The following is a 14286-nucleotide window of genomic DNA, read 5'->3' on the forward strand; positions in this document are numbered from 1 at the left end:
TAAAGCTCTTTGAGCTCTCTGAGCGCTGAGGCTGTATGAACATGCGCCCTGGTTATTGCTTACTCAGCAGAAATGTCCCCAGGGCTGCAAAGCCCATCCCCTCCTTCCAGCCCCCTTGTTTCCTTCTGCGTTTTATTTGATGCTTCCTTTGCATCTTGAATGTCTGCCAATATTTTGCTAACCTGCTCTCCTAGAAGGAAGGGGCATATGTTGGGTGCTTTATTTTGTGCTAAGCCTCGTTTATCCATTGACTCCTTTAAACCTTCCAGCCATCCTGTGATGCAAGATGTGTGTATATCCCATTTTCAGGTGGGTAGCCGCGGCCCAGGCTGGGGAGGTCAGCAAGGTCACAGCTTAGAGCAGCAAGGGGGGCCGCTCCTGGGGTGTGTTTACCAGGTCATGCCTTGCTGCGCGTCTGCCTTTTCCGGATCGTTCTTCTCCAGATAGCAGGAGCTGCTCTGCCCTTCCTTAACGAGGGGAGGAGAATTTGGCCCTGAGATGGTGGGGATGGTTTGTTATTCATTTCTGCTGCAGAGCCAGGGCTGGGCCGTCTCCGTTCTGGACAGTCTTCGCCGCGAACTGCGAGGGGTCACCCCACTGCAGCCTCCCTGTGCCTCTCCTTGGCTCTTTGCCCGCGCTGGATGGGCAGGTGGGCTTTGACATTGCCCTGAGGACCCGACCTGATGCCAACTCAGCCGCCTCCGCTCTTAAAATCAGGCTCTTTTGAATGCCTCTATCAGGGGGGTTGTAGAGAGAAACACCGTTGATAACACCTCACATTTATGGACTATTTAGTATGCACCAGCCATTTTTCCGGAAATGTCGAGTGCTGGGTCTGGCAGCGACAGCGCCTCCCACGCTCCTTCCAGGCTCACCGTGAGGTAAGTTGAGCAGGTAATTCGTTCCCATTTTACAGACAAGGAAGCTGAGGCTGAAGCTCAAAGTTACAGAATTGGGGCTGAAACCCAGATCTCCTGACTCAGAGGATGAAACATCCCCCTTCCAACACTTAAAAAAGCCCATTTCCATGTGGATTTCCTAGATGACTGGCTTTTTTTTTTTTTTTTTTTTTTGACTCCAGCCCAGATAGATGGGTCAGAAGCTGCCTGGCACACCCTTTCTTCCTCCCAATGAATTCCAGCTGCAGAAGAGCAAAGCTTGGCCAAGGGGCATGGCTGCAGGACTTTGGAGAAAACCCCCGCCGAGCATCAAATATAATAATGTCAAATAACCCTTAGTTCGTTACTAGATAATAGACTACAAACATCTGCAAACATAAAAACAAAAAATAAGCTTTTTTCATTCCTTGGGGAGGACCCAAAAAAAGACTTGGCCTTTGAAGGTCACGCTGGGCCCTCTGTCGTGCTCTGCCTGCCTTGTGGGTCTCAGAATGTTCTTTGAGAATCATTCTTAAAGGTGAGAGAGGCCTGGCAAATCCAGCATGGACCGGTATCTAGTGCGTGCTTCTCCTCTGTGACTTGGACTGAGCAAGCACCGCTTGTCATTGTGTGGCATCCTCTTGTACCCCCGGAGGCTCTCCCAGTGGGAAGTGCCGTGTGTGGGGCACATTTTGTGTGTGTGAGTGCGTTCATTCTTCTGCACCCCCTCCCCCCACCCCCGAGACTGTTCACCAGCACCTCAGAAGGGGGCTGTATTTGGAGGTAGGACCTCTGATGGTTCCTTTCTTCTTCTTTTTTTTTTAAGTTTATTTATTTTGAGAGAGAGACAGAGAGAGCAAGCAGGGGAGGGGTGGAGAGAGAGGGGGAGAGATGGAATCCTGAGCTCGGAGCCCTGTGCGGGGCTCAGACTCACCAACCAGGAGCTGAGCTGAAACCAAGAGTCAGACACGCCCTTGCAGGTAGGGCCTTTAAAGGGGAGATTAGGTTAAGTGGGGCTGTTAGGGGTGGGCCCCAACCCAACCTGACTGGGAAATCTGGACACACACAGAAACATTGGGGAGGGGCACACACACACAAGACCGTGTGAGGACACAGCGTGGAGGTGGCCGTGTGCAACCACAGAGAAGCACACTTCAGGAGGGACCAAATCTACCAGCACCTTGACCTTGGACTTCCAGCCCCCAGAACTATGAAGGATTACCTTTCTGTTATGAAAGCCACGGAGTCTGTGGCTTTTGTTAAGCATCCCTAGTAGACTGATACACGGAGCGCCTGGGGCGGGGCCATCAACAAAGCCCTGAGGGCTTTATAGGGCAACTAGTAAGCTTCATACCAAGCGGGACAAATAAAACCAAATAAAGCCTCGTGTTAGTTCCAGTCCAACTTCAAAATTGCCGAAAACATGTTGATCTTGAGAGCTTCCTAGCGTTTGGAATTGTGCACCAGAGTCCATTATCATTCTGTCTTGCAGATGGCAATCTAACCTCAAAGAAACTTAGTAACTTGCCCACGGCACCCAGTTAGTTTGGGCGAGGGCTGGATCCGACCTCAGGACTCCATCCTGGGCTCCCGAGTGGTGAATTTACACACTGCGTTGCACCGTGTCTTCACGGAGATGGCCTGGGACGGTGTCCTCGGAGACCTCCGGGGTTGTGGACACACAAGCCAACAATTACAGTGCGTTAAAATGGAATATGAGAAGCATGTCTGGGCCCCGTGCTCGAGGGGCGGGGAGCCCTGGCTGTGGCGCCAGCACTCAGCTGCTCTGGGGGCGAGCCCGAGTGCTTGTCCCCCAGGAAGGACGGTGCTGAGCCAGGCTGGCGGGGCTGGGGAGGTAGCCGTGGCCTCGAGCGGGCCGCCCCTCCCCGTCCAGCACCATCAAAGGCTGTCTCTTGGCTGGCAGGGTGGGAGCAGCAGGCCACCGGGTTTGCTCTGGACAGAGCCCGGTCTGTCTTTCCAGACGGTGCAGGGACAGGCAGGGAGCTGTGGCAGGGCACAGGACTGCACCTCTTCCGTCTTCCCTGGCAGAGGAAAGACACGGCCCTCACTTTGGTTTTTTTCGTTAAGTCTGACAGATTTCTGCTCAAGCCGAAAACAGGGTGCGCTTTGAACCTGAGCTAGAACTTGACTTTTTTCAGAAGCTCCTTCTTGTTATTCAGTTGGCTTTTTAAAAGAAGAGCCATTTCATAGGCCACATTCTCATGATAGAAGTGTTAGCACCATCATCACGAACATTATTATTTTTTATTCCTCTCTATAAAAGTTAACTAGTATTACTGGCCTGGCTCGCGTGGTGTTTTAGCGCGTTTCAAAGAGCTTTTTCAACCACTCGTTAACTTTGATCTTCGCTATTACTATCTCTGTTTTGCAAATATGCAAGCTCAGGTTCAGAGATGGCAAGTAACTTGCCCGAGGTTGCACAGCTTATGGAGTAGCAAAATCCACACTCTGCTTGTTCCCAGGCACTGAGAACAGCACACAATGGCAATTGATCACACGAACTCCTCTTCAGACTCAGGTTTTAAATGTGCCTTCTGCAGGACAGGGGGACATAGGCTCCTTTTTTTTAGGTGAAGGGACCCAAACTCAGGAGCAATGACTCTCAGGGGCCACACAGTCATTCCTTCCCAGCACCCCTGCCCCGTCCCAAGGGAGAGTGCTTTGGACACGTCGTTCAGCCACGGGGAGCCTCATCGACAAATATGCTGTCATATTTTGACGATGGGGGAATGTTGGGAGTGGCGCCCATGACAGAGGCCTGGTGTGTCTGCCTCTCCCTCCCCTGCCCCTCCCTCCCCTGCCCCTCCTTCCTCTCTGCCTGATGTCTCCACTGCTTCCCCCCAGGGATACCCCACCGCTCCCTTTCCAGAGCCCAAGGCTAGGGAATGACAGCTCCCGGACACAGCAAGCCACACTCTCTTTTTCCTTCCCCTTTCACCACCTTGTCCACAGACGGTCCTCTTCTTTTGAGCGTGCGTATAGCTCACCGATCGGGGCAACAAAGCTGCCTCCTGCCGAATGCCGGCTGTGCTCGGAAATGAGCTAACTTTCACAACAACCGGTCGGAGGCAGGTGCTATTTAGTATCTCCATTTAAAACAAATTTTTTTTTTTTTAGTTTTATTTATTTATTTGGAGAGAGAGGGAGAGAGAGAGCATGCACAAACAAGTGGGGGGAGGGGCAGAGAGAGAGGGAGAGAGACAGAGAATCTCGAGCAGGCTGTGCACCATCAGCACAGAGCCCGATGCGGGGCTTGAACTCACAAACCATGATGAGGTCATGCGCTGAACCAAAATCAGGAGTCACACGCTTAACAGACTGAGCCAACCTGGCGCCCCAGTATCCCCATTTTATAGCTAAGGAAGTGGAGGCGTAGAGAGGTCAGTACATTTGTCCGAGGGCACACAGCTTTTACATGGCAGTGCTGGGATTCGATTCAAACGCAGGCAGTCTGGCTTCATTTAGCCCCTGCTCTGGTATGCAGTTAGGCCTGTGGTTACCTTCTTCCAAGGGTAGCAGCATACGTTGTGCGACTAATGCCACCGTGATCCCCAGAGCGGCAAGGCAGGCAATGTCGTGGGCAGGAAGGGGAAAATGAGGTGTGGGCTGTACTTCTCGCTGTTGCTTTTTTTTTTTTTTTTTTTTTTAATTTTTAATGTTTATTTATTTTTAAGAGACAGAGTGCGAGCAGGGGAGGGGCAGAGAGAGGGAGACCCAGAATCCGAAGCAGGCTGGAATCCAGGAGCTGTCAGCACAGAGCCTGATGCGGGGCTCGAACCCACAGACTGCGAGATCATGACCTGAGCCGAAGTCGGACGCTCAGCCAACTGAGCTGCCCAGACGCCCCTGTAATTCATCCGTTTAAATAAATAGAATTATTTAGCGCCTGTGGTACCCACTGTAACAAGCTTTATGCTTTCTGTTTTATTTGATCTTCCCCTGGGGGAAGACAGAGCAGGTTTACAGATCTGTTTTCCAGATGAGGAATGTGCCAGAGGCCACATGGGGGAGAGCCAGGATTTGACCCCGGGATTTCGGATTCCAGGTCCAAAGTTCAAGTGGGTCTTGACCCCTGTGATCTGGAATCGGGGCTGTGTGCCTTCCACGGCTCAGTGACTCCAGGGCTGTGCCTGTGTGCTGCCGCGTCGAGGAGCAGAATAGGAACCATGATCACGCGGCCACGGGCATGGGGACGGTTGTGCCAGGCGCATTTCTGGGCACGTTAGGCGTGTTAACTCATGGAGTCCTCAGAACTCGCCACGAGGCAGATGCTGTTGCATCAGGGACATTGAGGGCTCAGGAGGTCGTCTGTGTTCACAGAGCTTGTAACTGGTAGCACTAAGGCTGAAACCTTCCAGTTGACCTGGGTCCTCACATCTTGCCATTGCCTGACACTGCCCCTCAAGGCTAAGTGTCCAGTCGTGGGGAGGGCAGGTGCCTCTGTGGCTCTAAGGGAAGAAGGGCAGGGGAGCTGGGGGATGTATCCCGAGTGCTGAGCGTGTTTTGCATCCATCTATCCTCTGGCTTCCTATCCGTGTTTTCGTCTTAATCCTGCACTTCCTGAGCGTTTATTGAGCAACTAACTAGTGTCTTCCAAGTGTTGCTAGATCCTGGAGATATAGAGGGCAAAAGCTCCATTGTCTGCACCCAGAGTTGCTCTGCTCATGACAAACTCCTTAAGGAAAGGAGGCAAGGAGCCGACATCTGCTCTATGCCGGGCCCTGCTTTAGACCGTTGCAGGTGTCCTGTTAAGCTTTCGGTGTCTGAAATTCTCGGAGGCCTAGAATAAGCCCGGTGGGCAATGCCAGGAGCAGATTAGGGCTGAGGTGGCCAGCCCCTCGGGAGCCTTCTCCGCCAGACTCTCACCCCTTTCCTGCTGCCCCCAAACGAACATACAGGAGAGGCCCCTACAGAATTCGTATTCGGGTCCACTCAGTTCCTGGGAGCAGGGAATTGGCCTTAGGGAACCCTCCGTAGCGCTTGCTCTCTTGCTGTATCCATACTTGCTCTGGTCTGCCACAGTTTAGCAAGCTGTTCTTGGAAGGTCTCTCCTGCCTACCGCTATTTTGTCATCTGCAGCAAAACCCGGGTAACAGAATTCCTGGAAATATCCCTGGTTTCTTTCTGCTTACCAGTTCCCCTTGTTTGCCAGAAGGGATTAACGCAGACAGTCAAGGTATCAGTTCTGCGTATCTGGCTCAGCCCCTGAAATTATTAAGTGTTGTTGTTGCTGTTGTTGTTGTTATTATCATTATAGCATTTTCCAAGATGGAGGAGAATTGAGTCCTTATGCAGAGGGGAAAACGGGGGAAAGTGAACCCCCGAGAGAGGGGCTGTTTGGTCCCAGGTCACCCAGCCTACGGCCGGAGCCAGGATCAGGCCTTGGTGGCTCTCACTTCCTCTCACCTCCTGGAGGTCTGTAGATAGGAGACACCCTTCCTGGAAAGACAACAGCTTTGGGGTGTTGCTGATAAGGCTAGATGGGTGTGCCTGGCAGGCCTAGAATAAAAGGATTACCAGGAGGGGCTGGGAATCGACCTTCCTTGAGGTGGGCCTGCAGATAAAGACGCTTTTGAAGTTCAGTTGGTGGCAGATAGGATCTTCGTGGCCGAGCCTGTCACCCACGAGCCTTCTGGATGGATGCACCCTGATAGGGAAATGAGCAAGCTGAAGATAGGAAAAGAGAACACTTATCGCTGGAGGCCTCTGCGGGGCTTGCTTTGAGTACTTCCTTCCTGCCCACCCGTTCTGGAGTCTGTCTCCACTTTGCAGATGCAATAACTGAGGCATAGCTAAAATCCTTTTCTGTTTTTTTGTTTTTTGTTTAAATCCTGGTAGGGATACCTTGTTTCAGCTTCCTAGGACTCTTCAAAATGCAGTACACGGCTCACTATGCGACTGTTTAATTGAGCATATACTGCAGGCCAGGCACGGTGCTGTATCCGGGAAGCACAGAAATAAGCAGGATGCTCTCTTCCCTTGGGGAGCTTTTGGTCTCCAGGCAGGGGACATCTGGAGGAAAGGTCAAGTAATCACAGTAGCAGGTCTGAGTTTCTGCTGGGGGCACAGGTTGCCATAGCACACACAGCTTTCCATGGTGTGGGCTTGGACAGGAAGGAAGGAGTTAGGGGAAGGAGGAAGGAAGAAGGAGGAAGGAAGGAAGGAAGGAAGGAAGGAAGGAAGGAAGGAAGGAAGGAAGGAAGGAAGGAAGGGAGTGAGTTAGCCTGGGGAAGAGACGGCCGGCAGGAGTGCTCTGCATTGGAGGAGGAAGGGGAGAGGGAAGTGGAGACCAGCCAGGTCCTTGGAAAGACCATGTGGCTTTGTGCTGAGGACAGTGGAGAGTTGTGGAGACGCGAGAGTGAGGTTAGCATTTCAGAAAGCTTGCCCTTGCTGCATTACAGACACAAGATACGGAAAATGGCAGAGAGGTGACAGGGGCCTGACCTGGGAGAGGGGTCCCAGTAGAAAGAGAAGCTCCTGAGTGAGCTTGGGGGTTTATGGGAGGGAAAGAATCCACCATATGCTGCCAGTGTCTGAAGGCCCCTGTGTGGATTTGGTGCCTCGCACCAGGAAATTTGGTGCCAGGAAATGGGGTGCGTGTGTGTGTGTGTGTGTGTGTGTGTGTGCACGCTCAGGTGAAGGAGAAATGATCTGGCCGCCCTGGGGCTAGGGTCAGGGTGAGTCTGGACTGGAGCCACCATTGCAGGGGTGGGTAAACAGCCAAGGGTGGGTGAGACCTGCACCCAGGGCAGCCTCACCAGTAAGTCGAGGTCCTCCTTCTCGGCAGCTGTCCCGAAGGCTCCCAAGATGGAAGACCACAGCCCCATCTACGCCACCGAGGTGGAGCCGTGTGCCCCTGACTCCCATCACACAGTTCTCATGTCAGAACCACTTAACAGCATGGATTGTTCTGCAAAACTAAAAAGCGAAGGATGTTCCTGGGTGCTTCACACCCTTAGGATTCAGCTTCCAGTCCTTGTCAGATGAGTGGTGGTGATCTGTGGGGGCTCTCAGGACCCTCGCTTGGGTCCGAGTCCTGGCTTCAACAGTGGCTAACATTGTATGGCCTCTTCTTTTGGTCTGTGAAATGGATACAATCGGAGCACGTCCGTATGTTACAGGTTTGTTGTGAGACGAGGAGACGAGGGGAGTGGAGCCCTGGGCAGTGTCTCCCACACTCAGGAGGTAGTTGCTCCACGCGTTATCCTCAAGTGCTCTGCTTTGCGGTTCAATGGGCTTTTGACACATATTCCTTCATCACCTGGAAACCAGCACCTTGGGATGGGTGTAATCCACACCCCCGATTTTTTTAGTTCAGCTTCAGCGTTAAAGATCATCTAGTTATGGGGCGCCTGGGTGGCTCAGTTGGTTAAGCATCCGATTCTTGATTTCTGCTCAGGTCATGATCCCGTGGTTTGTGGGTTCGAGCCCCATATCGGGCTCCGCGTTGATGGCACGGAGCCTGCTTGGGATTCTCTCTCTCCTCCTCTCTCTGCTCCACTCCCACTAGCATAAGTGCTGTCTCGCTCTCTCTCAGAATAAATGGATAAACTTAAAAAAAAAAAAAAAGATCATCTAGTTTTGCTGTGACCATATTTTGTAGGCAAGAGGGCTGAGGGACTCAGAGGGGCTAGGACCTGGGTCTCCTAAATTCCAGGCTTGGACTTTTTTTCTAATGGGGGGTCTTCTCCACTTTAATGTCCCTCTTTAATGGAGGAGCAGACTGAGATCTACAGTTGTGTGATTGATGTCAGATCCCTACTGAGGTGGTCTGGGAAAGGGGGGTGTTTGGGAGAGGGTGTACCTGGGAGGTCTGACCTGGCCCACGGTTCCTCTCTTTCCCCTACGAAATGGGGGTCTCATCTGGCCCAGCAGTCGCTTCCTCCTGGAGGTATCTACTGTGTGTGTTTCAAGTTCTAGGGTCTGCCTCCTCCTCCAGGGAGGCTTCCTGCCCCTGCCCCGGGCTGACTCCAGTGCCCTCCTCTGCTGTCTGGGTCCTGACCTCCCCTCTGTCACTACCAGGCTTTGCTAACTGCCTGCTTTCCCCGTAGTGAGAGCTTCTCTCCAGGTCTAGACCCAGTAAGCCTTGGTAGATGTCTGCTGGGTACTACCTGGGTCACAGCTGCTACGGGAAGGCCTCCAAGGACTGTTCCTTTCGCCCTTTCCTGCCCTCTCTGACGAAAACCATGGCAGAGCATTTCCCCGCAGTACGAGCCCAGAGGGACAGATACTTTTCCTTAGATAATTTTCATTTTGCCGCTCAGAAGGCGGCCCTGTTTTCGAGCAGCGTTTGCAATATTAAGACTAACTTTATATACTTCTCCCTTGAGTTCCTGGTTCATTTAGCAGACATTCACTCAACAGACATATACGTATCTGCTCTGTGCCAGGCACCGGCTTTGGCACTTGGGAGACATCAGGGACTGCTCTGTCTGGGGAGGAAGCCGATGAGGCAAGAAGTCCGCGTTAGGCTGGACGCAGAGGCCAGCGGGGTCTTTGGTCTGGGCGCCCGGGGGTCCATCCTGGCGGTTCGCCCCACTTCTCTGACTCTTACTTTGCATCTATGTCGACTGGGCAGCTGGAGTCTCCTTCCGGTTCTGGGATTATTTCTTCTTCCCGTGACTCTTGTGAACGGCTGGGTGGCCAGTGGGGGATGGCTGTGTCCCCACCCACCAAGGCTGCCGCCAGAGGAGGGAGGAGGGAACCCAGCCAGAGTGCTCACAGGCAGACTGTGTGAGGAGCAGCGTGGGGGGCGGGCAGGACTGGCAGACGGGGGCAGGGGGGTACTCCTGCTCCATGGAGGCCGCGCTAGGGCAGGCCCGACGGCAGCAGCTTCTGTGAGGAGCCTCTTCCTCCCAGACCCGGGTGCTTTCTGCCCCGCAGTGGGCCTGCTCCTCCTGTCAGAAACAGGAGGCCAGCGGTTAATCCGTGCAGAAATATTTACTGGTTGTGCCTTTCATGCACTGGCCCTGTTCTCAGCTCCTGGGAGACAGCAGTGGGCAGCCCAAGGCTCTGATGAGGCCGGCAGCTGATGGCGGAGGTCCTCGGGAGGCTGCCCGATGTTAATGCAGAGTCAGGGCTGGAAAACCAGCCAAAGAGAATTTCGTAATAAAGAGACTAATTGCAGTTCCAGCTGTAGGAGGTTTTGCAGGGGGTGTGCTGAGAGGGTCACTTACTTGGTTTGTGTTCCATTAAATTTCATTACTAAGAGGCCTGTTAAATTCTGGTGGATCAATATAGCCGGTGTTTTCCTAACCGAGGGACGAAGGATACTAATAACATCACAGCGGGCAAACTTTAGCAGGGGTTTTACTTCCGGTGTTACCGCCCCGTGATGCGGGACTTCCTTAGCCTTTGGAGGCACTCAGGAGTCCAAAAAGCTGCAGGAAGAGGCAGGGCCCATATCTTCGCTCCCATTACACGGCTGAGGCAACTGAGGCACCCGCAGGCCACACCAGTTGCTTGGGGTCACACACCTGGTAAGTGGCAGAGCTGTAGGTGGGCCTCAGGTTCTGGGACTGTACCCTCCTCTCCTTCCTTTCTGAGCAAGGACGGATCTCTCCTCCCGCGGAGGTCTTTTCCGCTATGCCTTTGCGAAACGGGGTGTAGATGGGGGCAGAGAGGTGGGGGGGGGGCTGGGTCTTGTTCCACATCCGGGCAGTCAGGGAGAGCCTCTGGAGCAGTGAAAAGCTTTCTGTGGGGGTGCAGATGTCCTGTAACCTGCACTGGCTGATACGGGAGCCCCTAGCCACAGGTGGCCGCTGAGTGCTCTAAATACAGCTGTAGCATCTGAGAAACAGCAATTAAAAAAAAAAAAGGTTATTTATTTATTTTGAGAGAGAGAGAGAGAGAAAGAGAGAGAAAGGACGTATATGCAAGAGCAGGGGAGGGGCAGTGAGAGAAAGGGAGAGAATCCCAAGCGGGTTCCAGGCTGTCAGCACATCTCACAGCCGTGAGATCATGTCCTGAGCTGAGATCAAGAGTCGGTCGCTCAACTGACTGAGCCACCCAGGTGCCCCAGAGAAACAACAGTTTTAATGTGGATTCATTTTCATTTGTATAAATTTAAGCTGATGGCTTGGGTCCACCCCATTGGGCAGAACTTCAGGTCTGAGGTTCTGGGGGCACCTGACTTCTTTGGCTCTCTAAAGAGTTTCCAGGTTCTCAGCTTGATGCTCCTCATTAGTAAGGGCTGGCTGGCAATTCTGAGCCTTTCCAGATGGAGCTCAGGGCAGTCCCTGCTTGGACTGTGGTTCAGCTAAGATGTGAGAACCAAGTTCAGGCCATAGAGGGGCGTGGGAACGGCTTTGTGCAAGCCACATGTCTATCGGGTTCGACCTTGCGTCTTGTAGCTTCATAGCAAGGAGTGTCTGTCGGTGGGGACGTCAGAGCGTCTCCCTCCCTTTCCTGCAGGCCCCCCACACCCAGCAGGGGACCCCCATAGACTGCTGACACCAGCTCGGGGAGACTGGTTGGAGGCTGGTCACCTGATAGCTCCCCCGGTAATGAGTGTTTGTTTCTGGAGCCTCCTGGGATGTCGCCCCAGGATGATGGTAGGTTGTGTGCTCTGTACAGGAATGACTCTCCACCCACTGTGGCGAAGGGAGAGGTCAGGAGGAGGGCAGGGTTTCTCTTTGAATGGCAACTGGACTGGGGGCCTCTTGTGGAAGATCAGGAACGAACTGGGCAGTGGATCCAGAGGAAGGGGGATTAACTCCTGGAGGCTTGGAGAAGGGGTAGAGGGAGAAGAGGACTCTGGGATCAGTCCTGTGAAGGCTGGGGCTTTGTCTCTTTGTCACCCTATCCCCCGGGCCCCACTGTGGGGCACAGCGTAGGCTCGCAACACAGTGGGAGGGAAGGTGAGTGACAGGTGCTAACATTGTGGCCACCCTGAGAAGGGCTGTGTTCTGGACAGGACCACGGGTCTGCACGTGCCCCTGCCTAAGCCCTAACGCAAGGCTCAGCCCCACTGGGGCTAGAGCGTGCTCCATGGCGCTGCAGAGAATGAGGCCGCTTCAGGGAAGGCGCACGCTGTGTTTTTGCAGCCTACTTTGAGACCTCTCTTAAAAGAAGGACAGCTTACCTGGCCAGTCTTTCTGCCACAAAGATGGAAAGGAAAAGTATGCCAAGTACTTTAACACTCCCTTTCACCTCAGGGTCATCCATCTAGATAAGGAGATGAGCTCCCTCGAGGGGTTCTGTAACTTGCCCAAGGTCACAAGGCAGGACACTGAAAAATATTTGGGCAGACACAGGCCTCGCTTATGGACTGGAAAAGTCTGTCTGGTCAGCTTACCACAGCTAACATTTACTGATGCCTGTGGTATGCTTGGGTGCTTCCTTGGGAGGGCACTTTGGGGTTTAAAGGGATACTACGGGATCCTGTGACCTTGGAGTGCCAGCTCCTGCTCTTTGATGGCCTTTTTCGTTCGCGCTTGTGCCCGGCTGACGATCACGGGCAGCAGAGTGGAGCCGAGGCAATGTTTGTGGAAGGACCGCCGGGCTGATGGGACAAATGCACCGTACAGGGTTTTCCAGGCGGCTGCGAGGGAGAAGTTCTGGATCTGTCAGAGCTGTGTGGACACACCTACCGCACCCAGCAGTGCACGTGACCCCTTTGCAGTGACACCCACCTGCCTGGCCTCTTAGGGAACAGGATCTGTGCTCAACTGTCCCTTCCAACAGGTACGGGTCTGGGAACCTCTGTTGTCCAGATGCCCTGCACCTGGGTGCCTCTTGAGCGCGAGCTCTGGGTCAGCGGTGGGGTGGGGTGGGGTGGGGTGGGGGTGGGGGTGGGGGTGGACCCGGACCCTTTTCAGAAGTACCATCAGGAAGAAGCCAAGGTAATACTGATGTGAATGTGGCGGCTAAGAGTTCCTGGGATGAGGGCCAGGCTGGCACGTGCACCAGGTTCTCTGGTTTTGCAGACATGCGGTGCCCAGGCTCTGTGTTAGGGGCTCTGTGAGTCCCTGTCAGCTGAAGATCCTGGGAGGTCACAGCTGACCTGGACACCAGCTTAGGTGAAAGCTGGCCAGTGGGGCATATCGGAGAGGTTGTGATTAGGGGTAGTGGGTTGAATTGTGTACCCCAGAAAGGTGTGCTAATCCTCAGTACCTGTGAATGTCACCTTCTTTGGGAATAGGGTCTGTGCAGATGTCAACGAGTTAAGATGAGGTCGTTTTGGAGTAGGACGAGCTCTGAATCCAGTGGCTGGTGTTTTTGTGAGAGCACATGGATATGGAAAGGGACAGAGGCCATGCGGAGACGGGGACAGAGATAGACCCCTGCATCTGCCAGAAGCCTGGAGAGAGGCAAGCAAGGATTCTTTCTAGAGCCTTCCAAGAGAGCAGGGGTCTGTTGACACCTCCGTTTTGGACTTCCAGCCTCCAGAACCGTGTGGCAATAGCTTTCTGCTGTCTAAGCCACCTGGTTTGTAGTCATTTGTGCGTATGGCAGCTCTAGGAGACGAACACAGAAGAGAATCCCATCCTTTCCCGAAGTGAGGGCTTTCCTGACTCCATTTAGAGCCTGGGATTGTGAGTCCATAAATGCATTTTGGCATTCATCTCTGTTGATAGGATTTGACATTCTCTCCCTCATTTGTTCATTATTCTTGGCATTTACAATGTCTCAGGATCTGTCTTTAACTCTGCTGAAATCTGTTCGTCCCTGTCCCAGTCATCCAAGACTGCAACCCATAGCGTGCCCCAACCAGAGAGTAACCCCACCCTCTGGCTATCCCATCTCCTTTCGTCTTGGGTGGGGAGCATCTCTGACCTACCTAAAACCTACCCAATCCGTCTCAGACCCTCTCCTTCCGGGATACCCTTGGGGGCCCCTCCTGGGCTCCTCACCCCTGCCCCAAATTCCATCAGTCTCTTGAATCGGTCACTGACCACCCCGTGGCTCATGTTGTCCTCAGACCGGCATTTGGTCCCACGGAAGTTCCCTGTTGCTTACTAGGAGCGCTCTGCAGACAGTTTCTTATTTGCCCCGCAGAGAAGCTCCGGGAGGGCTCCCATTACCCCCGCTCTACGGAGAAGTGTCAGAAAGGGGCATCCCTGCGTCACAAAGCTTGTCCGTGGGCAGCTGGCCTTCACACCTAGGTCTGCCCAACCCCATAGTCTGGTGCTCCACTGCTCCCACCCTGTGCCCAGCCTCTGCAGGAGGTGGCCGAGGTCCAACTGGCTTAGAGAGATTTTCACAAGTACTTGATGGGTTCAGAATTGCTTGTGAGGGCCTCAGGAATATTAGCGTTAAGGGAGTTCTTGAGAGGGCCGGCTGTGTCTCCAGCCCCTTGCCCTGGGCCGGCATACAGCAGGAGCCCAATAATGTGTTTTGACCAAAGGGAGGAATCAGAGAAGCAGCAGCCCTTGAGCCAGGGCAG

The 14286-nt window shown here is 53.5% G+C and overlaps 1 protein-coding gene across 39 annotated transcripts in view; it reads left to right on the forward strand.

Moving 5' to 3' along the window:
- Nucleotides 1-14286, forward strand: part of LOC102900020 — a 369137-nt gene that overhangs the window by 119817 nt on the left and 235034 nt on the right. For 34 of the 39 annotated variants that reach the window (XM_045049719.1, XM_045049728.1, XM_045049734.1 and 31 more), the window contains exons 1-2: nt 8362-10378; nt 12428-12584. The exons of the other annotated variants lie outside the window; for them this stretch is intronic. In XM_045049719.1, coding sequence (XP_044905654.1) covers nt 8993-9931 — 939 coding nt within the window. In that variant the 5' untranslated portion in view covers nt 8362-8992 and the 3' untranslated portion in view covers nt 9932-10378; nt 12428-12584. Of the gene's footprint in view, nt 1-8361; nt 10379-12427; nt 12585-14286 lie in introns of those variants that run through there. 39 annotated transcript variants of the gene reach the window in all.

This window comes from Felis catus, chromosome F2 (genome assembly GCF_018350175.1).
Source record: "Felis catus isolate Fca126 chromosome F2, F.catus_Fca126_mat1.0, whole genome shotgun sequence".
NCBI classification, from domain to species: Eukaryota; Metazoa; Chordata; class Mammalia; order Carnivora; family Felidae; genus Felis; species Felis catus.